This window comes from Cucurbita pepo, chromosome 16 (assembly GCF_057944985.1).
Source record: "Cucurbita pepo subsp. pepo isolate OVF chromosome 16, ASM5794498v1, whole genome shotgun sequence".
Taxonomy (NCBI): Eukaryota; Viridiplantae; Streptophyta; class Magnoliopsida; order Cucurbitales; family Cucurbitaceae; genus Cucurbita; species Cucurbita pepo.
In genome coordinates, this window is record NC_141813.1 from 10,309,851 (window position 1) to 10,334,488 (window position 24,638).

At 38.7% G+C, this 24,638-nt stretch overlaps 3 protein-coding genes across 8 annotated transcripts; 1 reads left to right on the plus strand and 2 right to left on the minus strand.

The window, feature by feature from the left end:
- Positions 1-549: 549 nt before the first annotated feature.
- On the minus strand, positions 550-8,262 carry LOC111777091 (SUMO-activating enzyme subunit 2). Of its 4 annotated transcripts, XM_087118511.1 has the most exons (12): positions 8,003-8,257; positions 7,818-7,907; positions 6,601-6,672; positions 6,432-6,515; positions 6,128-6,346; positions 4,697-4,798; positions 3,867-4,325; positions 3,530-3,759; positions 2,287-2,380; positions 2,005-2,187; positions 1,828-1,925; positions 550-1,168 (listed from the first exon to the last, which is right to left on the minus strand). In XM_087118511.1, the coding sequence occupies exons 4-12, from the start codon at positions 6,507-6,509 to the stop codon at positions 838-840; spliced, it is 1,794 nt and encodes a 597-aa protein (XP_086974637.1). In that variant the 5' UTR covers positions 6,510-6,515; positions 6,601-6,672; positions 7,818-7,907; positions 8,003-8,257; the 3' UTR covers positions 550-837. The 4 variants fall into 4 exon arrangements, with proteins under 4 accessions (XP_086974637.1, XP_023512296.2, XP_023512297.2 ...); XM_023656528.2 differs by lacking the exon at positions 6,601-6,672; XM_023656529.2 differs by having other exon boundaries at positions 6,432-6,672.
- A 693-nt stretch (positions 8,263-8,955) lies between these two features.
- Positions 8,956-15,047, plus strand: LOC111777614 (protein CHROMATIN REMODELING 35). 2 transcript variants are annotated; one of them, XM_023657286.2, is made up of 7 exons: positions 8,956-9,259; positions 9,394-9,449; positions 10,265-10,815; positions 11,169-11,357; positions 11,880-12,041; positions 12,919-14,663; positions 14,740-15,047. In XM_023657286.2, exons 2-7 carry the CDS (start codon positions 9,401-9,403, stop codon positions 14,741-14,743), a joined length of 2,700 nt encoding a protein of 899 aa, XP_023513054.2. In that variant the 5' UTR covers positions 8,956-9,259; positions 9,394-9,400; the 3' UTR covers positions 14,744-15,047. The 2 variants fall into 2 exon arrangements, with proteins under 2 accessions (XP_023513054.2, XP_023513053.2); XM_023657285.2 differs by having other exon boundaries at positions 8,957-9,259; positions 9,378-9,449.
- A 1,380-nt stretch (positions 15,048-16,427) lies between these two features.
- On the minus strand, positions 16,428-21,610 carry LOC111777282 (BEL1-like homeodomain protein 7). Of its 2 annotated transcripts, XM_087118688.1 has the most exons (6): positions 21,294-21,609; positions 20,878-21,001; positions 19,574-20,498; positions 18,350-18,729; positions 18,213-18,273; positions 16,428-17,260 (listed from the first exon to the last, which is right to left on the minus strand). In XM_087118688.1, the coding sequence occupies exons 3-6, from the start codon at positions 20,462-20,464 to the stop codon at positions 16,562-16,564; spliced, it is 2,031 nt and encodes a 676-aa protein (XP_086974814.1). In that variant the 5' UTR covers positions 20,465-20,498; positions 20,878-21,001; positions 21,294-21,609; the 3' UTR covers positions 16,428-16,561. The 2 variants fall into 2 exon arrangements, with proteins under 2 accessions (XP_086974814.1, XP_086974815.1); XM_087118689.1 differs by lacking the exon at positions 20,878-21,001 and having other exon boundaries at positions 21,294-21,610.
- Between the last annotated feature and the right edge of the window lie 3,028 nt (positions 21,611-24,638).

Consider the following 24,638-nt stretch of genomic DNA (forward strand, 5'->3'; position numbering starts at 1 on the left):
ATTGTTTAACCTCAACTCAATGGTCCAGATATCTCAAAAGGTTTCCCAGGGGCATCTTTTTCCTTGCAGTTTTCTATGCTGCAACTATTTTAAATTTCCAGGGAAGTGTATCTTGCAGGCTCCATCATCTTTTTCTACGAGAAAGAGATTTGGGTTGGTTACAATTTTTGTAGCAGCGAAGCTCATCGTTAGCTAATATTGTGTGCTTTTATCCATTACCTATCGTCGTCAATCTCACAATCCACCTCTTTAGAGGGCTCAGTGTATTTACTGGCACATCACTCGGTATTTGGCTCTGATACCTTTACTGCTAGTCGATATTGTTCGCTTTGATTTATTACACATCATCGTTAGCTTCACGATTTTAAAATGTGTTTGGTCTATAGGGTATGCCACAGCCACGCGATGCAATTCTCCCCATTATGCTCTGCATGTAGTATTTGAGGTTCTACATTTTCAGCTGTTTAATCACCAGCTTTGAATTCTTTATTTCTAGGATTACTTTTAATATTACAAGTCATTTACCAGTGGTTAGGCCAACTAAAAAAGTGTTTAAATATATTTAATTGATTACTGTCATCAAATAGTATAAGTTTCCAAAACGCTGAGACTTCTCTGTTTAGTGTTACAATCACGCTATCTTCTGAATGTGAGGCTTGGAAATATAATATTCTGCTAGTTTGCTACATCTGATCTCGATGTGGGACAAGGATAGAACAATTGATGCACCTAACTCCAAAAAGACTACACATTAAGATCTAAAGAAAAATTATGAATCACCATTTCTCCCCTAACATAACAAAATTAGGTTAGCACTCCGTTAAATCCAAGGAGCAATTATTGCAATCTTTTCTTCTTGTTCATAGCTGAATCCCCATCATCAAGCATGACAAGGTCGTCGTCGTCGTCGTCAAGCTCTTCAAGTTTCTTCAAGCTATTAGCTTCATTAGCCATATCGACAGCTGAAGAAGGTGCCTTGCCTAGTTTTCGTTTCCTTCCGGATGCAACGATGTCCAAGTCTTCGCTCTTATCTGCCTCCGTAGCAGAGGGTGTTGAAGAGCTTTCTCCATTGCCCAAAGTCTTGCTGCTATCACCCTTTTCCAGTGAAGTTTGATGCCATCCAGATAGAACCATACCATCTGGTTCCTTCTCCTCATCAAATTCATCTCTGCACAGATTATTTCTGATTCTTGTAAAAGTAACTCGAACTTACGAGTACAAAGATAGAAATCTACACTTTTTTAATGGACGAGAACATTGTATTTGAAACTATTAGCTCCAATCCAATTCCCCGAAAAACCAACAGGAGAGTAAACAAGATATTATGTTTATTAAGGAAATAGAGATCAATCATTTTCTATGGAGCTACGGAGCTACCTGTTCAATTTGACTTTCAAATATAAGAAAAATATGATGTAACAACCTAAGCCCACCGCTAGCAGATATTGTCCGCTCTGGCTCGTTACGTATTGCCATCAGCCTAACGGTTTTAAAACGCATCTGCAAGGGAGAGGTTTCCACACCCTTATAAGGAATGCTTCGTTCCCCTCTCCAACCGCTGTGGGATCAGAGGTCCACGTCCTCATTGGCACACCGCTCGATGTCTGGCTCTAATACCATTTGTAACAACCCAAGCCCACCGCTAGCAGATATTGTCTGTTTTGGCTCGTTACGTATCGTCGTCAACCTCACGGTTTTAAAACGTGTCTGTTAGGAAGAGATTTCCACACCTTTTTAAGGAATGCTTCGGTCTCCTCTCCAACCGATGAGGGATCTCACATATGAAAACATCGTATGCCAAGTGCAAAAATGAGTAAGTTGAAATACCTATGTTTGATGTTGATACTGCAACTAAGCTCTTGTTGGAGATCCTCAACCGATAATATTGTCCCGCTAACGATTGGTGAAGGAAACTCCGACAGTACCTGAAATACATGTGAGCAAGGACTAAATTTTCATGGGGAAAAAGACCAATGATGAATGCATTTAACAAGAAAATCACACCTTCTCAAGGTTCGCAGCGTAATTTGCCACCATGTCTTCATCGAGATCATCGCCAACTTCGTAAAGAAGGGCCGATCCATGCATAATAAGCGGAAAGTTCATCCCAAGCTTCGCCTTGACTATCTTCTCGACAAAATCTCGCAGCTTTGCTTTGTGCGTATTTATCTCGAGTGATAGCGGTGTCTGTTTTGATCATAATATGTGCAAGTGAAGAATAAATCTCAATGGAATTCCCCAAGATAACCCGACAAAACACTCGAGGATGAGAATCATTGAAAGTACCTCGGAGCAAACGTAGCAGGATTTATTAGGTTCAAAAGGTTCCACGGGCATAAGAAGCATCTTCCTCGAAGGATGTTCGAGACAATACGTCATCCTACATGCGCATTCAAGTTAAGAATAGATTCAAGAGAACTAGAAGACAGGCAACAAGTTTAATACATGCGCATCTTTCTTGCTTTTCTCGAGATATCACCAGCATTTTCAAATGTCGTTTCCATTAGAACATAGATGGGTTTGTCACAAACCACCCCGCTTCGAGGCCCAACATCCTTGCTGACACTTGTTCTCCTCTCCAATCGATGTGGGATCTTACAATTCATCCCCCTTCGAGGCCCAGCGTCCTTTCTGACACTCGTTCCTCTCTCCAATCGATGTGGGATCTCGCAATCCTCCCCCTTTGAGGCCTAGCGTCCTCACTAGTCCACTTCCCTTTGGGGCTCAGCGCTCTCGCTAGCACAGCGCCTGGTGTTTGACTCTAATACCATTTGTAACAGCCCAAGCCCACCGCTAGCAGATATTGTCCTCTTTGGGGTTTCCCTTTCAGGCTTCCCCTCAAGGTTTTAAAATGTATCAGCTAGCTAGGGAGAGGTTTTCAGACCCTTATAAAGAAAGTTTTGTTCTCCTCCTTAGCCGATGTGGGATCTCACAATCCACCCCCCTTCGAGGCCTAGCGTCCTCGCTAACACTCGTTCTCCTCTCCAATCGATGTGTGATATTACAATTCATCCCCCTTCGGGGCCAACATCCTTGCTAACACTCGTTTCTCTCTCCAATCGATGTGGGATCCCACAATCAACTCCCCTTCGGAGCCCAGTGTCCTCACTGGTCTACCCCCCTTCGGGGCTTAGCGCCCTCGGTGGCACACTGCCCGATTTCTAGCTCTGACATCACTTGTAACAGCCCAAGCCCACCGCTAGTAGATATTGTCCTCTTTACGCTTTCCCTTTCGAACTTCCCCTCAAGGTTTTAAAACGCGTCTGCTAGGAAGAGGTTTCCACACCCTTATAAAGAATGCTTCGTTTTCCTCACCAACCGATGTGGGATCTCACAAAAACAATACTAACATAGAAATAACGTACCACAAACAAAATAACAATACTCAGTCTAATGATGTACAAGCACAGAAATAATAAACCACAACAACATTCCAGAGCATCAATAGAACATCTGTAAACCACAATAACTAAGATCAAAACAGAACATGAAATGGAATCCCATAGCAATATGAAGAAACTCCACATACCGATAATTGTGCGCCTCGTTTTGCAGCACCTTAATTGCCTCGATCACAATCAACCCAGCAATGATAGCATTGGTTGTTGCAACAGCATGCACAATGTTACCAGCAATACCTTTAGATTCAAAAAGGCTATGCATTGGAATACCAAAAGATTCAGCTCTAATATTTGCAGCAGCAGTGACAAACTCCACAGCTAACTGATCATCTTTATCAAAACTCAAGTTCCCAACATCCTGTATAGCACACCCATTTAGAAAGCCCACAAGCCCAAGACTTGCTGCTACAAGAACATCAAGAAGCCTTAAGGTTTTAATCATAAAATGAGAAGTTAAAACCAAACCTTTTCCCTTTTAGTGAAAAAAAGTTTAATAGCCTCGATGAAGATTCTGGAATTTTCCATAAGACTCCATATCTCCTGGGGATTTTTCATGCCTAGAGATGTCATGGCAGAAATCGAACTTTGATCGTCAGTGGCACAGTTTTTGTCTGAGTTTCCGTTCTGTTTAGTTGGTTCATCAGGCAGGATATCCCTACTATAAATAGGCCTTGGTTTATTGCGATTTTTCCATGTATCGTCGTTAGATAAGGCTACTTCGATATTGTACCCAAAAACATGATCAAACACTCTTCTTCCATACTGCTCAATGGTTTCGTCTTTGTAAAGTTCAAATATATCTTCAGCATGGTTTGATGAACTTGCAGAATCACTTGAACGTACGTTTAGATCGTTTTCTTGATTCTTATCTCCAAATAACTTTGCGAAAAGTAGATCTTTTGCCCAAACGATGCAGTGAACGAACTGCAAAGTTCACAACCATATTAAACCACAAAATAACAAAAGCAGGACCAGCTACACAACCTGGGGAAAATATATATACCCTAACAAATCATGTCTCTATGAGATGGGTCACAAAAATGAGCCGAGTTATGAACTTATGATCATACGTTCTTTAAATATACAACTGCCCATTATTGATAGTAGTAAATGAGTCGGTTCGTGGTTATATAAGCAGTCGCTACTGCTATGATTAGGATTTCTTAGTTGTATATTCGTATTATCGTTAATTAGTTGCGGAGGTGGCTGACTTATAAAAAGATGCGACCGTGTTAAGGACTCAGAGAAAATTACTGAAGAAAACAACAATAGAAATCTTAAGCCTGGTTTCGTACCTTTGACGGTGTACTAGTAATAGTACAGACAGGATATGTTTTTGGGGCCGGTTTCGGCTGGCACTCGTAGCATTCTGTTCTTCCCTTGACATGGACTGTGACCTGGGCCAAAGTTGAAATTAAATAGTTCAAACAGAGGAAAAACACCCTGACCAAGCACAAATTAACAATTAGCTAATAGTGATGAAGGAGAAATTAAGGTTAGCGTAGTATTCAAGTCATAGACTGGGAATGAGTGCAAAAAGGCCTCATGAATTTGTACTCAGGACTCTCTACATACACATATGTAACCATTAGCAGTTTGGCCATTTATCAAGTCAACTAATCTCACAATTATCGTCTTCAAAGATTCTGCTCAAACCTTCATAGTTTCCATAAATCAAAGTCACAGACTTGTAGACGACCGAGTTCATGTAACAACTCAAGCCAACCGCTAGCAGATATTGTTCTCTTTGTACTTTTTCTTCCGGGCTTCCCCTCAAGGTTTTAAAACGTGTCTGTTAGGAAGAGATTTCCACATCCTTATAAGGAGTGTTTCGTTCCTCTCTCCAACCGACGTGGAATCTAACAATCCACCCCCCTTGGAGAACGTCCTCGCTGGCACATCGTCCGGTGTCTAGCTCTAATACCATTTGTAACAGCCCAAGCCCAAGCCCACCGCTAGCATATATTGTCCTTTTTGGGCTTTCCCTTTCAGGCTTCCCCTCAAGGTTTTAAAATGTGTCTGTTAGGGAGAGGTTTCCACATCCTTATAAGGAATGTTTTGTTCCCCTCTCCAACCGACATGGGATCTCACAATCCACTCCCCCTTGGGGGCCCAGCATTCTCGCTGGCACACCGCCCGATGTCTGGCTCTAATACCATTTGTAACAACCCAAGCCCACCGCTAGCAGATATTGTCCTCCTTGGGCTTTTCCTTCTGGGCTTCGCCTCAAGGTTTTAAAACACGTCTGTTAAGGAGAAGTTTCTACATCCTTATAAGGAATGTTCCATTCCCCTCTCCAACTGACGTGGGATTTCACAGTTCCAATTTTTAATCACCTAGTGCTCACTTTGGAATATAAAAGGAAGAATTGCCACAAATCTCTCTTTGAAGATCCATGGAAAATAATTCACCAACATAATTTCCACAACTTTACCAAATCCCATTAGTTTCTTTGAACATTAAATAGAATGAATATTGATGACCATTTAGACTCGATATCATACATAGTTCAAGGAATAGCATGGCAGATGCATCACAAAATATCATTTGAAAAAATAAGTACTTCATTAGAAACCGGTTTCACTCGTTTTACCTCACAAAACATTGTTGTGCCAATGTTTCCAAGGAGAGACTAAAAAGTATAAAAAAATTGATGTCATAGGTTTCATATGCATAAACATTCAAAACATAAAGCGCTGTCATGTATATTTGAAAATATAGATCACCTGTCCAAGGAATCCAGTGGTTCCACTTTCGACTAGGGGAACATCAGCTGCCAAGCACAAACGATTCACATGTCGCCTTGCATCTAAGTTATCGAGTCCATTCAAAACAACATTAAATTGCTTAAAGAAATCTACATTAAATTCTTGGTTCTTGACATTTGCGTGATATGAGGTAATGCTAATGTGAGGTCTGAATCTTAGGACAGCATCCCGAGCAACCTAGCATAAAAAAAATTAAGCTTCTGTAAGAAGTCAAGAACAGAACTGCATTGCCACCATGAGATGAAAAATGAAAATCCCTTACCTTAGCCTTTGATAGCCCTACATGGGATTTTCGGAATAAAAACTGTCGGTTTAAGTTGCTCACTTCTATGGTGTCCATGTCAATCTGCAAGTTAGAATTTCTTTTGATAAGTCAATCTGCAACTTAGTATTAAGCAACACACACGAGTCTAGTGGGAAAAAAGTCACGCCTAAGGCAAATCCACAGCCGATGAACACCGTCGTTCACATCAATATTGTTCTTCCGAACATCTTAAAGTGACCTTCAACAATTTCAATGCAAGTTAAAAACACATAATATATATCAGTCCTTTAAATTTAAAGAAAAATGCAATCAGTAGAGATTCCAAACTAAATTTTGACTGGTACAAGATTAACAAAAAAATAAAATGATGAACATTTATTAAGAATAGTAAACCCGTTACTATTTGGATACAAATATCAAACATATAAGTACATGCTATGTGCCGCCGCCGCCACCTATTCCTCATAAACGGAAAAACCTAAATCGATATGAATGAAAGATGCCTCTTTCACTTGTTTTTCTCCGTCAGAGCTCTATCATACTCCATCTATGAAATCATGGTCAGCTACTCCCAAGTATCTTCCCTGAAGAACTTAGGCTGACATGAGCAGCAGAAAGAAAGGCACGGAACCGATCGATGGTTCAAGTTGCCGAGCTTTGTGACAGAATCATGGAATTCAATGAAAGCATTGGAGCCGGTGGAACCCAAATGGGATTCATTCGCGTGGTCTAAGAAGGCCGAAGAAGAATAGCTTGCAGGTCAAAAAGAATTAAGAGAACGAAAGAAGAAGAGAAACATTTATCATCTCTACGGGGAAATTTTATGCATTACATGTGAACAATATCTCAAGAATCTTCACCAATGAAGATTAGTCTACGAGAAAAGGAGAAATATCTCTAAGATCTTAGTTCTTTCCAAAAGAAGTAGCTCTCAACTGTTGGATCAAAGACCTTTGCTATAAAGAGGCATAACACCAAACGAATTTTAATTATAATGCTTGTAGAAGTATAGGAATTTCTTCTTTTCATGCCCTTTTATCTTTTGGGAAGAGGGTCCAAACGAAATTACTAAAATGCCAACAATTCTTATCCTGCAAAAGATAGTTCCATGGAAAACCTTACACAGATAACTACAAAACAGTACTGGTTGGGCATGCTACGAGCAAAACAAAAGACAAGGATGAAGAAGACTAAGAACAAAGTCTACTCTACCCAGAAACTTCATTCAGCCAAAAGAGATACCCAATCATATTAAACCATTTAAACCCTAACCCACCAAAGTGGCAATACAAATCATCACCGAAGTTGAAATTTCTAAGCAGAAACAAAACAAAACGCAAAAAAACAGTGATTCTCAACAAAGAACTTCCAAAAAAAAATTACAATATGAATGTCCTGAAACCCGGAGAGAGCCAGAGTTTTGAGAAGCTCGCAGCCGATTCCCCCCGCTCCAACCATGAGCACTTTGGCGCCCTACAAACGCAACAACCCACTTGAGATATGGCGAAAAAACAGTGGAATTGAGTGGCGAGAGGTGAATTAAAAGAGAGATGGATGAAGGGTAAGACCTTAACGGCAGAAAACTGGTGGTGGGAGGCCATTGGAGGCGGGAATTGAGAGCCCAATGGAGGATTGACTTAGAGAAGACGCAAACAAGTGAGAAAGACCATGAAAATTGCAGGGGGTTTGGGGATTTGGGTGGGGGTTGTGGGATTGGGAAGAATCGAATGCGTAAATAGCTGAAATTATAAAGAATCGCCCAAGTGGTAAGCCCAAATGGGGTTCGCGCAGGGAAGGGCGGCTGAAGGAAGCGCCAAATAACGAATGGAAAATATATATAAAAAGAAGTCAGCATTGAACACTCGAAGTCTGAAGCTGCTTTCGCTATTCTTTTCCTCCGTTCTTTTTTTTTAATTTTTTTTTTTTTTTAATAATTCTTTGTTGGTGTTTCGATTTTTGATTCGAAGCTGGGTTGAACTCACCAGATTTCCCTTGTCGGCTTCTTTGTCTCAAATAATAATTTTACATTAAATTGGTGATCATATTCATAAAATATTTTGTGAGATCACGTTCGGTTCGGCTCAAGAGTGAAACGAAACATTTTTTTTTATAGGGATGTAATAACTTTTTTCTAGTAGACACATTTTAAAATTGTGAGGCTGACGGTGATACGTAACAGGTCAAATCGAACAAGACACGGTTATAAATGATATAAGAACCAGACACTGAGCGGTGTATCAGCAAAGACACTAGGTCCTTTTGGTCTCGAGGGGAGGGGTAACCTATAGAGGTATGGAGACCTCTGAATAGACGTGTTTGGATTGAGTTATAACCACTATTCAAATTACTCGAAATTATTTTTTTATAAATTTAGATTTATTAAAAATTTATTAGACATAAAATTAAAAATTAAAAAACCGGGAAATCCGCCGCCGACCGGTCGTCTGAGTCGGAAAGCTGACGTAAAGACCGTGGCTATTTTATTGAGTTCTGATTGGTCCACGAAATCAAAGGCACCCTCGTCAACGCACACACGCGAGCCCTTCAAACGCCGCCGTTTTGCGCAACGACCCCTCAGCCTGAGCAGCAGAGCACACCCTTCCATTTCCTTCGTCTCGCTCCTACTTTCATTCGCCCTCTCTCTCTCTCTCTCGCTCTCCATTTTCAAGATCAGCGAGAAAGAACTTCAGCGGGTTTGAATGAAAATGTGAGTCAATTTCCCTTTCAATTGAACCCTCAATTATTGAAATTGGGGTTTTCTGCGGGTTCTCAGGTTCTTCCTCCCCTTGGATTGATCAAATTTCACAGCCTCCCTGTTCCTCGAGGTAAGTTGTGGTTTTATGCGCGAACTCGGCGATGTCTCATATCTTCCTTTACATTTTTGTCATTTTCTTTTCCTGTTATGGAGTGTAATCTTCACCTTATGTTTGTGGAAATGCTCAGTGTTTTCTGAACTTAGGCATACTATGGACGCGACCATTGACTTCTCCCCCAGTAGCTACGCCACTCCAAATGGTACTCTTTCTCTTCCCTAAATGTATTTTCTTTTTTTGATTTTTCCCCTTGTGGGTTGTGTATGGTAATGCTCTGGTTATGTCCGTTCACTTGATTATGGCTATGGAATGTTACATGCTCTTGCTATCCTCGTTTTCTATTGCACTGATTATGCTGTTACAGTGTGAATTTGACTCTGTTTTATTGATGAACCCAGAAAACTAGAGAAGGGTTTTGTTTGTGTGTGTGTAATGTGTGAAAAATTGAGCTAGATAAACTGTTCATCATTTAGCTGTATCAGCACGTACGGTAAGGTTCTTCGAACAAACAAAAAATTGGGCCTACTTTGTTGGTTTCAAGAGAATGAAATACCCTTGTTTTGAAACTTGTATCATTCATGGTTTTACAGTCATATGGACGATTATGTCGGGCATTTGTTGTTTAAACCATTTTCTATATGGAAAAATAGTAAACTATTTTGTTTATTTGATTTAATATGCTTTGTAATGTGTACGTGATATATTGTTTAGGATTTTTTTCACTTATCTACAAAAGATAAAAGGGGAAACAACCCAGTTTTCTTCTATGTTGTTCGATACTCTCCCCGTCTCATGTTTATCCTTATTTGATGCTGGTCTTGTTTTCTTCCCGTGTCGTTTCTTTCATCTAATATCTTCCTTTTCCTTTCTCCTGGTGCAATATTCTTGAATTTAGTTATTTATTTAATCTTTATGAGAAACACTTGGATTTAGCTTTTCTTTGCTAAGCCTGAATACGTAATTGATGGATGTTTGTTTTCATTCTGATACTGATAATGTGCTATTCATTGTACCCAGGACTGTATTATGGGAAACGTAAGAGATTAAAACTATCTACCGATGGAAGAAATCTTCCCAGCACGGCCACCTTTTCTGCCCAAAAGTGTGACACGCCGAGACAAAACAAAATGAAGAACTCAGCAAAAATAGTTGATTACTCTGATCCGTTTGCCATTAATAATTTGATCGATGGTTTGAATTGTGGTCAGTTTGGAAGTGTCACTAAAGAGATAGAAGCCCTTGTTTCCCATAAGATGCAAATTCTAAGTCCTTACATTGCGAAGTATCCTACGCTGTCAAGTACGTTATTTGATCTGGGGAGACGTAATGAGTGTACAGAGGCAACGAACCATCAAGCTTCCCCGTTGGTTCATAATCTCATTGATTTGGAGGATGATTCTGCCATTGATGATGTTTGTTCCAACAATGTCGAGAAATCACGATTGCCTATTGTAATAATTGATTCTGATGAGGAAGACAGCAAAGATCAGAGGGTTATACATCCTTTTCAAGAGGTTGTGCTGCCTAGACCACCTGGACAAAGTTTGTTCAAGGCCATATCGGTAGTGGTGAGCTCGTTAGACATCTATGTTACTGTAGCTGCATTTATTAAGTTCAAACTTTTATATGAAACTGAATATTGCGATACATCCATACAGTTAAAAGTTAATAGACTACATCTTATATAGTAGCTTACCCTTTTTAAAAATAGAACAATAATATTTAATTTTGTGAAATTTTGATACAAACAAATAGTCAAGAAATGCTGTTCATACCCAATAAGGGTTTGGGTCGAGTACCCGGTAAGGATGGCTTTCTCTTGTTAAGAGTCAGTTTTATACTCTCTCTTCCTTGGCCATTTTTTTTTTTTTTTTTTTTTTGTACTTAACCATAGCTGTCTAATTTACCAACTGATTGTTAGGATCACCGAGCTTTAAATGGGGAGGAAGCAACTCCTATTAGTGAAAGTGAAACTATTAGTAAGAAGGACAAAGGTGTTTACGTTGGTGTAGAAGAGGACGAGGATGAGGTCAGCGAACAGGCTAACAGTGAAGATGATGGCCTTGGAGATATTTGGAACGACATGAATATGGCATTAGAATGTTCCAAGGTATTGTTATTATGTATATGATTTCATTGACTGCTGTTTCCTTCAGCTCTTGTGTATAGTCTGCACTGCATTATATCCTAATTATATACCCTTAGTTTATTAGGGACCAGGCTTAATGTGCTAATCTGGGTCTTGTTAAATAATGACTCAAGTTCAAAAGCAAAGTTAAGTTAATCGGTATGAATGCTTTGAAAACAATTATTTTAGAAATTTGGTTTGTAAGAAATCAAAGGAAGCATGAATGAGAGATTATATGTAGCTATATACAAATCTACTTCGTCTTCTAAGTTCCGCAATTATTTCCAGTAATTCCTTAAATGACGTTGATCATAATTGATAAAGAATCTTTGTATATTGAATATTGTTGTAGTCAAGTAGTAGGGAAGCGTTTGTTACGTGTTCGAAGAAAAATCCTAATTATATGTATGGGTTAATGTAGAATTTTACCCCTTGATTTCCTTTATTATCAACTTAACTTCTTCCTATTAAAGTTTTAGTTCTTGCAACCTTAACTTTTCCTAGGACTTGGATGTTGCCGTAGATTCATCATCTAATCAACCAAGTACAGATGCTGTGGACTGTGATCATTCTTTTCTCTTTAAGGATGATCTTGGTTATGTCTGTCGCATATGTGGGGTTATTGACAGAGGAATTGAGACCATTTTTGAGTTTCAGTACAACAAGGTTTGTGTCTCTATTGCCATTTTATATATCTTATAGCTTATGTCATATTGTTTTGCTTACATAGAACGGAAGTTAAACATCCGAGTTTTCCTGCCTTTGTTCTATTTACTTTTAAGTGCCAAAGAAGAGCAGAATAATTTAAAATTGTAGCCCATAAGCCTATGGGTAGTAGTTTTTGTAGTCACCCACGATTCTCAAATGTGGAAGTGATCGATATATGTTTGAACGACGCTTTTGCTGAGTTTATGATCAAAAGCTGGCCCCTGTTCTCTCTCTCTCTCTCTCTCTAGCTGAAATATTAAATCTTAGATTTGTCTTAAGTCGGTTAAGAGCATCCTTCTTAAATCTTACTGTTCGATATTTTTATTGACCCAACTTGAACTAGTTATGTTGTAATAGCTCAAACCCACCGCTGGCAGATATTGTTGTCTTTGGGGTTTCCCTTCTGGGTTTCCCTTCAAGTTTTTAAAATGTGTCTACTAGGGAGAGGTTTCCACACTCTTATTAGGAATGCTTTGTTCCTCTCTTCAACCGATGTGGGATCTCACAATCCACCCCCCTTGAGGGCCCAGCGTCCTCGTTGGTACACTGTCTGGTGACTGGCTCTGATACCATTTGTAACAGTTCAAATCCACCACTAGCAGATATTGTCCTCTTTGGGTTTTCCCTTCTGGGCTTCCCCTCAAGTTTTTTAAACACGTCTACTAGGGAGAGGTTTCCACACCCTTATAAATAATGCTTTGTTCCCCTCTCCAACCGATGTGGGATCTCACATATGTAAAGTAATATAATTTTGAAAATTCGATTGTGATCTTCGATTGTTATCAGCTCTGTCATCTTCTGTGAACTCACACTGATTTGTGTTTTTTTCTTCCAGGGTAAGAGGAGCACAAGAACATACATGTCTGAATCTCGTAACAAAGATTCAGGCGATATTGTTGGAGTTAAAATCTCAGAAGATGATTTGACGGTCACTGAAATTTCTGCACACCCTAGACATATGAAGCAAATGAAACCTCATCAAATTGAGGGTTTCAATTTCCTTATAAGCAACTTGGTAACGGACAATCCAGGAGGCTGCATTTTAGCCCATGCTCCTGGTTCTGGAAAAACATTTATGATAATCAGTTTCATGCAAAGTTTCTTAGCTAAGTATCCACAGGCTAGACCATTGGTTGTGCTTCCCAAAGGAATCTTAGCTATATGGAAAAAGGAGTTTCAGATTTGGCAAGTGGAAGATATTCCACTCTATGATTTCTATTCCGTTAAAGCAGATAATAGGGCTCAACAGCTAACCGTTCTGAATCAGTGGGTCGAGCACAAGAGTATCCTGTTCTTAGGATACAAACAATTTTCCACGATCGTCTGCGATGTCGAAACCAATGCTGCATCAACTGCATGTCAAAATATATTGCTCAAGGTTCCCTCCATTCTCATCCTAGATGAGGGGCATACACCAAGAAATGAGAACACTGATATTTTGCAAACTCTTGCCAAAGTCAGAACTCCACGAAAAGTGGTTCTTTCAGGAACCTTATATCAAAATCATGTTAAAGAGGTATTCAATATAGTGAATCTCGTTCGACCGAAGTTCATGAGATCAGAAACTTCTCGACCTATCATCAAACGTATCATGTCAAGAGTGGATATACCTGGTGCGAGGAAGCAGTTCAAAGCAGGTGTGGATGCTGCTTTTTATGACTTGGTGGAACACACGCTTCAGAAGGATACAGATTTCAGGAGGAAAGTGAGTGTCATCCATGATTTACGAGAGATGACCAGCAAGATTCTGCATTATTATAAAGGAGATTTTCTCGATGAGCTCCCTGGACTGGTTGACTTCACTGTGGTGCTAAATCTCACCCCTAAACAGAAGCATGAAGGTGAAAAAGTCAAAAAGTTTAACAGGAAGTTCAAAATAAGCTCTGCTGGTAGTGCTGTTTATTTGCATCCAAAGTTGAATGTTTTCTCTGTTAATGCTACTGTGACGGATGATAAAATAGACGAGGTCATCGACCAGCTGGACGTTAAAGATGGAGTGAAGGCGAAATTCTTTCTTAATATGCTGAATTTGTGCGCTACTACTGGAGAGAAGCTGCTGGTATTTAGCCAATACCTCCTTCCTTTGAAATTCATGGAGAGATTGGTTGTGCAGAAGAAGGGTTGGAGTCCAGGAAAAGAAACTTTCATGATATCCGGTGAAACAACTTCCGAGCATCGGGAATGGTCGATGGATCGTTTCAACAACTCACCTGATGCCAGAGTCTTCTTTGGCTCCATCAAGGCTTGTGGGGAGGGCATATCTTTGGTAGGGGCATCACGTATCATCATCTTGGATGTTCATCTCAATCCATCAGTGACCCGCCAGGCAATTGGTCGTGCATTCCGTCCCGGTCAAACAAAGAAAGTCTTCGCATATAGATTGGTGGCTGCTGATTCACCTGAAGAGGGAGATCACAGTACTTGCTTCAAGAAGGAACTGATTGCAAAAATGTGGTTTGAATGGAACGAGTATTGTGGCTATCACGACTTTGAAGTGGAGACGGTCGACGTGAAAGAGTGTGGCGATAACTTTCTAGAAACCCCGCTTCTTAGACAAGATGTCAAAGTTCTGTACAGAAGGTCAGTTCGCTCTTTATTCTCCCCAGTTGAGCTCTACTTTCATGTTTCCTGACATCGTCTTCTTTACCATTTTCAGGTAGAGCCTGCAATATAATAGTACAGATGAGGCAAAGGGAATTATTATTTATCTTTGTCTCATCGAAACTGTTCATGAGAGCATTTTGTTCCTATAACCTGTTCATGGATTTGTTTTTTCCTTCTTTTTTTTTTGTGAAGATCATAGGCAGATAGCTTTGTTTCTGACTTGTATAGCATGACTGCTGCCTTGCCTGAATATTGTTCACAGTAAGTAAATGGAGTTTGTGACACTCAACTAACTCCTAAAGACGCCATAGATCAAAGCTTTTTGGTAACAAAGTATTGGTACAGTTCATTTTGAGTGCAGTTTCTCTTTTATGCTACCCATCTTAATAATTTTGGATAATGGAGCTACAGGTTATGGGATTATGGAGCGGACTTATGTAACGGCCTATGCTCACCTTTGGCAGATATTATCCTTTTTGGGGCTTTCCCTCAAGGTTTTTAAAACGGATTTGCTAGAGAGAGGTTTCCATACCTTTATAAAGAATGCTCGTTCTCCTCCCCAATTGATGTGGGATTTTACAACTTACAATTTGAAGGAGATGAGGTAAATTCTAAACTCATTACGGAATAATAGATCGGTACAATATTAACTGATATTGTCTACTTATGTTGATTATTTCCTTAGTTATTAATGGAGTTTGTACAATATTAACTGATATTGTCTACTTATGTTGATTATTTCCTTAGTTATTAATGGAGTTATGGATGCAATAGATGGAACGGACAGAATTGAGTTGGGTTGAGTTTGATTGGAATAGAATAGTGCGTTGGAATAACTTAGTTGCTTTTTTTTTTTTTTTAGACAAAACCAAAATCTTTATAAGCTCTAAAAAAATTAGTAATTTCACGTGTTTTAGTATAGCTTCTAAAAAATGTTTTTTAAGCTTAATAATTAAAAATTACTCTAAGAAGTTTGGATTAATTTAAGAATGGTACGATGGACTTCCATTTGGCACCCTCTCCTATCATTTAGGGATGAACAAAGAATTGTATGTCCTCTATCGTTTGACAATAGGACTCAAAATAGGGAAGAAATTGATGCAAAAGCGGTGTAGAGTTGAATGACTGCTTGCTTGTATAATGAGTGAATCGAAAAAGGAGAAGAGCTAGCTGGCAATTTAGCATTTTTTTGAATCAACAATTAAGAAGTTCGCCTTTGCCTTTAAAGTTTTAAAGTTTAGGGTAAATGCAAACATTAAAAAGAAATTATGAAAAAGGACCCATTTTCAATCCTAAATTTGACAAATATCCATTAAGAAATAGAGCCGACTAATTGTAAGGCAATACGGTGAGAAACTCAATGTCATTATTCTTGAACAACTTGGAATTAAGTCTTCCTTCTTTTCACACTATTTATTATGTCTCAAACGATATGTAAGAATAAGTACCAAATTAATCAAAGAGCTAAATCCAATGAATGAAAATAGAACCAACAATCATTATGATTTGCTTGTTCTTGAAAATATCTTATCCGCTGAGGTCGAGGTCGTAAAATAGAAGCCAAGTTTATTCATGAGAAATAACTTCACATTTATCAAAGGGCTAAAATTTCCTGAGGAACCCAAAGTTTGGAACTAATTGAATCATATGCAGATAAACCAACCAGACAAGAACAATATAGCTAACCTTCCAATCAACTACATGATATATTACATATATATATATATATATATATATATATATATATATATATATATATATATATGGAGGACAAGAAACCAGACAAGAAGGATCCATGTTCCTTTGCTCCTCCCAATGGTGTTCATATCATTTAGTATATGATGCAGATAAGCAAATCTTGTACAGTTTAACTTTTACACAACAAAATCGTGATAAAGATGGGAAGGGCCGAACCTCAGTTGCGGATTCCCAGCAGCATTTACGCATTCGAAATGCACCGTTTCCCCGAGAGAAGACGCTGCAGCAGCAGCGTTGTACATATCGTCTCCTCTCATGGCTGCAAAACCATGGTGTGTCCCAGCAGGCATAGGTATGCCACCACCACCCTCACAATGCTGCAAACCCAGCGTAAGTGATACCCCGCCAACCGTCCCAAACCTTCCCAATTCAGACATGTGATAGGCAGCAGCCATAAACCTGTCACTCTCTCCCTGAGACTGGACAATTGCATCAGGAAAGAAATTAGAGTTATTTACATTAGACCTTAGCTCCTCATTCGGCTTTATCAGCTCGTTTTCGGCTTCGACGTGAGCACCATTTTGGAAACTAGCTAGTCTGTTGGAACCCGAGTTTGCGAGATTAGAGACTTGGTCTGATTTTAAGTCGACAATATCTCCAGCGCTACATCTTTCGGTCGCTGTTGAACTTGCACTTTGTTGCAGATCCTCCTCTTTATCATCCTCGAAGGTCTTGTTATCTCCTTTTGTTGCCTTGCTAGCATTTTCAGATGATGATATAGAGTCCATGTCCACACTGCCTATTTCTTCCTTGTACATCTCCTCTACCATAGGTTTCCAAAGACGTACACGCGCATTGATAAACCAATTAGAGACCTGCGCGATCCCGTAGACGGTGACAAATATAATATAAGAACACGGGTCGGTACAAAAAATACAGTAATATAAAAGAAAGATGTGAAATGATGACCAAAAGCAAGGTAATTGGTAAATGTTGAAAAAAAACATTGTTTTTGCAAAACCTAAAGTAAATATAGACATGGTGGTGGAGAAATGTAATCTAACCGCCCAAGCTCACCGCTAACAAATATTGTTCTCTTTGAGCTTTCCCTTTTGGGTTTTCCCTAAACGTTTTTAAAATGCACCTGCTAGGAAGAGGTTTCCACACCTTGTAAAGGATGCTTCGTTCTCCTCCCCAACCAATGTGGGATCTCACGATCCACCCCTCTTCGAGACCTAGCGTCCTCGCTGCCACTCGTTCCCTTCTCCAATCGATGTGGGACCCCCCAATCCACCCCCTTCGGGGCCCAGCATCCTTGCTAGCACACCGTCTCATGTCCACCCCCCTTTGGGGCTCAACCTCCTCACCGGCACGTCACCTGATGTCTGGCTCTGATACTATTTGTAACGGCTCAAGCCCACCGCTAGCAAATATTGTCCTCTATGGGGTTTTCCCTTTCGGGCTTCCCCTCAAGGTTTTAAAACTTGTTTGCTAGGGAGAGGTTTCCACACCCTTATAGAGGATGCTTCGTTCTCCTCCCCCACCGAGACTGATGTGGAATCTCACATGTAAAGTCTATGTTGGAACTAAATTGGCAGCCTACAAAACATATAGCTACTTCCAGCTGACAGATCTTTTCAGACATGATCAAGTTTGGCCTTTTTGGAAATATCATACAGATTGATTCAAGAAATATTATCCATGATCAACAATCTTTCCAGAGCCATGGTTGTTTTTCTATTTATATTACCACATTCAACAGTCAATTCAGCACCTAGCCAATTCAAACAATACAAAAGGGAAAAAAGTTAAGCTTCTGAGTTTTACCTGACTTCTAGTCAAACCCGTCTGCCTTGCAAGCATGATCTTATCAGAATCCTTTGGATACCTGGAAATTTAGTACTTGGTTAAGTTTTGTTACTGCAAAGAGAACGTAAATCGAAATACTAGTGTCAAAGATTTACGGATGAAGGAAATGCTCGAACAGCCAAGCACGGAGAATCGAAACAGAGTTCTCAGGCAATCCTCTTTGAGGCCTCCATGCATGCTGCTGTATCATGCCAAGCTGCTGAAGAGCTCTCTGTTGCCTTAACTGCTGGTCCACGTATCGAAGACGAGTGATTCCAACTCCTTTGTCGTTTCCAGAATTCTCGTGCTCTCCTAGGCTTTTACGAGTAGCTCTGACTTGACCAGCTATGGCATCCCGCAGGCACCGAAAATGACGGGATATAGTCTGGAGTGCAAGTGCAGTATATGGCTTAGATGCCCCACATCCAGCAATCACATCAAATGATGATACTACTATCTGCATCTGATGATAATACTGATTGTACCTTCTATCAACCTACAAGACAAGATAACCATTTGACCTTGAGCAACTACTTCCACGGGACAAAGTATCAAAACTCAATTTAGTTGCTGCATCGATGGCATCGATTGGAGAAGGAAACAAGTGCCAACGAGGACGTTAGGCCCCGAAGGGGGTGGATTGTGAGATCCCATATCAGTTGGGAAGGAGAATGAAGCATTCTTTATAAGGGTGTGGAAACCTCTCCCTTGCAGACGCGTTTTAAAAACCTTGAGTGGAAGCCCAGGAAAAACTCAAAGAGGACAATATCTACTAGTGATAGGCTTGGGCTGTTACAAATGGTATCAAAGCTAGACACCAGACGATGTGCTAGCGAGGAGGCTGAGCCCTGAAGGGGGTGGACACGAGGCAGTGTACCAGCAAGGACGCTGGACCCCGAAGGAGGGTGAATTGGGGGTCTCACATCGATCGGAGAAGGAAATGAGTGTCAATGAGGACGCTGGGCCCCGAAGGGTGTGAATTGTGAGATTGTACATCGGTTGGGGAGGAGAACAAAATATTCTTTATAAGGGCGTGGAAACCTCTCCCTAGCAAACGCGTTTTAGAAAACGTAAGGGGAAGCATGAAAGGGAAATCCCAGAGGACAATATCAGCTAGCGGTGGACTTGGGTTGTTACACCATCAAAAGTTCATATCCACCTTTCAGGAAGTAAAGGCAAACCAATTTCAAGTGTTGACGTTATCTAATTCCACAGCGACGTAATATCGAATACAGACTTTTATCAATGTTGTTGATCCAACCATGATATGTCGAGGCTTGCATCATTTAAAATAGTCCAGTTCACAACAAAATAGATATCAATATAAAACCTTATATTACCTCATCCAACATGTATAAAAGCTTTGTCAACTTGTTCTGCAAATCTTGCTTTTCAGCATGTGAGAGCTCACATGTTGAATTGCTCCCAGTTTCTTGAGGTTTTGAAGACACTCCACTTGCAGTTTGCATCGAAGTGTCATTTTTAGTTCCTGCATCACCATTCTCGGCAGTTCCAGTTACACGCTCGTGAGAACTCGGATCTCTCTCATTATTCGGTCGCTTCAAAGCTTTCCTGACATTAACAACTTCATCAAGCAGTTGTTGTGCTGCCTTAAGGTACTTCGAATTAGGCATAGTTCTTGCAATACTAGACATGCTGTAAGGAGATAATTCACCCTTGGCCAAGTTTTCTCCATTTCTCAATTGTTCATCTCGAGAAGCGCCATTTCTGCAGCCATCCTCACCCGAGCTTGTCGGATTAGGCCTCAGGAATGAAGCTAAACCGACATCCGAGTCTCTGTAGGGGATTGAAGCCATTTGGATTCCAGATGGGATTTGTGTACTCAGAGTAAGGGACAACCCCTGACCCTGCAAATTCTGCCCACCACGAACAACATTGGTCGAAACACACATCGAATTCGTACCAAGCATTTCACTCCGATCCTCTCTCCATGTATTGAAATCATGGTCAGAAATTCGCGAACCACCAAGATTCGATAAGAACTCCTGCTGCTGTTGGGCAGTTCCAACCGCTCCAACAGGCGTTATCGAACTACAACCATTTTGCGCCTGTGAAGGCAATGAATCCATGAACGTCCCAGAATTTGCATTCATCATCATATTCCGTGGAAGAACTGCTGTTTCTTCATACGAACCGAGCAAAGCTCCCCTCAAATAGAGGATTGGAGTAGTATCCCTTTCGTTATTCGTACTCGAGTAGTAAGTAGCCATAGATTTTTCCTCTCAATTCAGAATTCTTCAGCTTCTACGTTGTCACCAAACAAAACTTTCAGACCCCAATTAATCAAAGTTGAATTGAATGTCAACAAACAAACAAAAACTCAACCCAAGATGTCAAATCCACAGGGTTTTCAATGACTAATGAAGTGTTAAAACAAACACCAAGACCACAGATCCTCCAGTTACTTAATATACAGCCAAATTCACAACAATATCAATCAAAAAAGCTCCAAACCCCACGAAAACAAGAAGAAATAGAACAAACATACAACAAAAAGCTACTCATAACCTGCATGCAGAGCTGATCAGCACAAGAAATCAACAAGAATTGAATATTTTAAGTTCATATTTGAATAAACAAACAAAAGTGATTAAGCAATAAGTATAGTTTAAGCTAAAATTACCCTGAAATCCGCGACGGCTGTGGGTGTCGGAGGGAACCAAAAAGGTGGAAAACAGCACCCGATCGGCGGAACCCAAGAATCCCAAATACCAACACAACACTAAATCAAGTGTTCATGGGAATTTCTGCAAACCCCAGAAAGATAAACAGAACAAGAAGGAACTATACACAATAAAACACAAAGAAATCAAAGGATCTTAAAGAAATAATTTAAAACCATACGATTCTTATCTAAAATTTGCATCAAATTCCCACATGAGAGTAAAACCCAATTCCTTTTTTCTTTGGTTTCTTTCGGTCTCTCTAAACGATGCCTTTAATTTCCTCTTTATTTCTCCTTCTCTTCTTTTTCTTGCACTCCCAAAAAGAAAAGAGCCCTCCCCTTTTGTGGCTACGGCTGCTTTTCTAGAAACCCACCTGAAAGAAATCAAATGCCTAGCTGTTCTTGTTCTTGTTCTTGTTCTTGGTGTTCTTGATCTTGTTCTTGATATTGTTCTTGATCGGTAAGGGCGTGTTTGGTTAAGAGGCTCAATCCCAAACTACCAGTTGGTAGACTTATTGCTGCTGCTTCTTCTTCTTCTTCTTAAACCCCAAAAAAACCCTCTCTCTCTCTCTAACCCTGCCCCTCCTTCTCTCTCATCCCATGGGCATGGAAGGTCTGGTTTGTGCTGCAACGCACCCTCCTTCTCCATACCCATAATTTTATTTTATTTTATTTTTTATTTAATTTAATTTGGGAGAGGGAAAATTTTTAATCTGCTGCAAGTCATAGTTGTTGGTTAATGGCTTAGTGCTCGTATCACTGTATTTGTCATTTTGTTACAACAATTTTTTGTTTGCATTTGTGGTCCTCAATTTTATTGTATTTAAATTTCTTACCTCACCTTTATTATTTTTTTTTTCTATAAAAAAAAATTGGGTTGGTGGTTTATTTTTTAAAATATTTAAAATCAATAGATTTTAAAATAAAATTTTAAATTAGTTGGTATATTAAATATAAATATAAATTTATATATGATAAAAACTTTCTTTGTAAACTTAAAAAAAATTAAATTACAAAATTTTAAAATTTATATAAAAAAATTTGAAATAAATTTATAATTTAATCTTATTTATGATTTAATTTCATGCTTACAATTGTTTAAAAAAAAAAACCCGTTAAGTATTATTGGATAATTGTGTTAAAAAAAAATAGATCACCTAAAAATTTAATCGACCCAGTCTAATTTATACGGTTTGAGTCGGGTTATGAACTTACTTAGATTGAGTTGGGTTAAAATAAATGAAAATTTTATGAATTTGATTGATTTGTGAGTTATCTTAAAGCTAGATTCGACTAGATAAAATCAATTGAATCTACTATATAATTATAAATATTTTTTCTTTCATAATTACTTTTTTTTTTTATTAGTTAACTCTCGGATCACATTTAAAAATAATATTTATTTTCAAAATATGTATTGAAATTGATTTGCAAATTTTAATTAAGTATTTAAAAATAAATAAATATTTTATAAACTAGTATTTTACTTTAAAAACAAATTTTCTTTTTAGCTTTATTAAAAAAAATAAAAAATGAAAGAAGAAAAATTATATTTATTGATTTTTTTAATTAGAAATTGATGGAATTGAAAAAAGTATTAAAATAAAATTATGGCATTACAAAAATAACAAAAACGTGCAAAAGTACAAACTAACCAAAACATGTCACATGTCATATTTAAGAAATATAAGAATTATAATTAATTATAATTTATTTAAAATTAGGTAGGTACGTCTACTATATATAGATATATATATTTATTTATTTATTTATTAAGTAATTAAATATATTATATATTAGTTTTGTGTAAGTATATATATGTATACACCAATTGATTAACTCTATTTTTGTAATTAATATTATCGGTACTAATTTGCTCTAAATATTGTTCATTGTAACCTCCTATGTATCATCATCAGCCTCACGATTTTTAAAATGCATCTATAAGGAAAAGGTTTCTGCACGATTTTTAAAATGCATCATCAGCCTCACGATTTTTAAAATGCATCTATAAGGAAAAGGTTTCTGCACGCTTATAAGGAATGTTTCATTCCTCTCCCAATCAACGTGGAATCTCACAATCAACCCTCCTTGGGGCCAGCGTCCTGACACACCATCTGGTGTCTGGCTTGATACCATTTGTAACAGTTCAAGTCCACCGCTAGCAGATATTGTCCGCTTTAGCCGTTATATATCGCCGTCAGCCTCACAATTTTTAAAAGCATATGCTAGGGAGAGGTTTCTACACCATTATAACAAATATTTCGTTCTCCTCTCCAACCAATATGGGATCTCACAACTTAGAAGAAGAATTGAGATGTCGAGTTCATTTGACATATTAGCTATAATGGAAGATTAATAATTCGAAACTGTAACTTCTTTAACCCTAATCAGATGACAACACGAACATACCCATAATAGTTCAAGAAGAACTTTCCCGAGAACGTAAAAATAAAAAGTAGAAGAGTATATTCGAAGTAAGATAAAGTTCAATATCACTATTTTTATTGATATTCCCACTAAATGTGGTATAAATACTTCCCAAAATATTTTGTTTGTCACCTTTTGGATTATAGCATTGAAAATGAAATCCCCATTCTCTCTACGAATATAATTATCTTTCACCTTATCCTCCATTTTTTTTAATATAATAAACTATATAAAAATTAAAAATTTTATGTTACGAGCGATATTATTATTATTATTATTATTATTATTTATTTTTGAAATGGACTTTTTCTTCTTTTCCTTCTCGGTATGTCGCTCCACGATCAAGGATCGAAAGAACCAATTGAGCTATGGTGATGTCAGATCTGATATGATCGAACCTCACTCTGTCAAGTGAAGGAGAAGGAAGAGATGGGTTGATAAGAATCACGGTGTTCCAAATGGTCAATTTGACTTATTCTTTTATGGAGATTAAAGAGGATCGGGAATAAATCTCGTCCACAAACGTCTTTTGTCGGGAGACTATAAATACCCACAATATGTTATGTAAAATTGAGATTCGTGGATGAATGTAATTCAAATCTCAAATTGATACGTTTTCCTTAGAAATCCGAGCATCATATTTGCCATTTCTAAGTTTCAATCAATTCTTGTGGTAGAATTGCACCCGAGTTATTCAATCAAGCCTTGATCAAGTTAAGTTAGATTGTGGAGTGTGACTCAATTTAGAACAAGGTTTCCAAATCTTGCTTCTAGATCTTCGATCTAATTTAATTCTAGCCTTATCTCTTGGTTGATCCAAATTTCGTATAAGGAGATGTTAATTACTTTGATTCAAGGGTTCTTGCTTCCACAAAAGCTTGGATCGTTGGGCTGAGGATTAGGGTTGCCTTATCATGGGTGATCTAAGAACAACATCGAGATGGTCTCGTAAATGACTATTTGAACGTTGAAATTTATTATATTTAAGTTTGTATATGCATAAAAAATACCTACATGTAACACTTCATGTCTAAGATTCGGATCAAAATTTCAGCATTTGTATGCCCTGATATTCATTCCCACGCATCTCCTGTTGGACCTCACAAACCCACCGCTAGCACCTTCCAATTGATGTTGGATCTCACAATTCACTCTTTTGGTAGGCCCAGCGTCAGCACAACTCCCAAAACCTGGCTCTGATACAATTTATAACAGCCCAAGCCCATCGCTAGCAGATATAGTCTGCTTTAGTCCGTTACGTATCAACATCAACCTCGCAATTTTAAAAC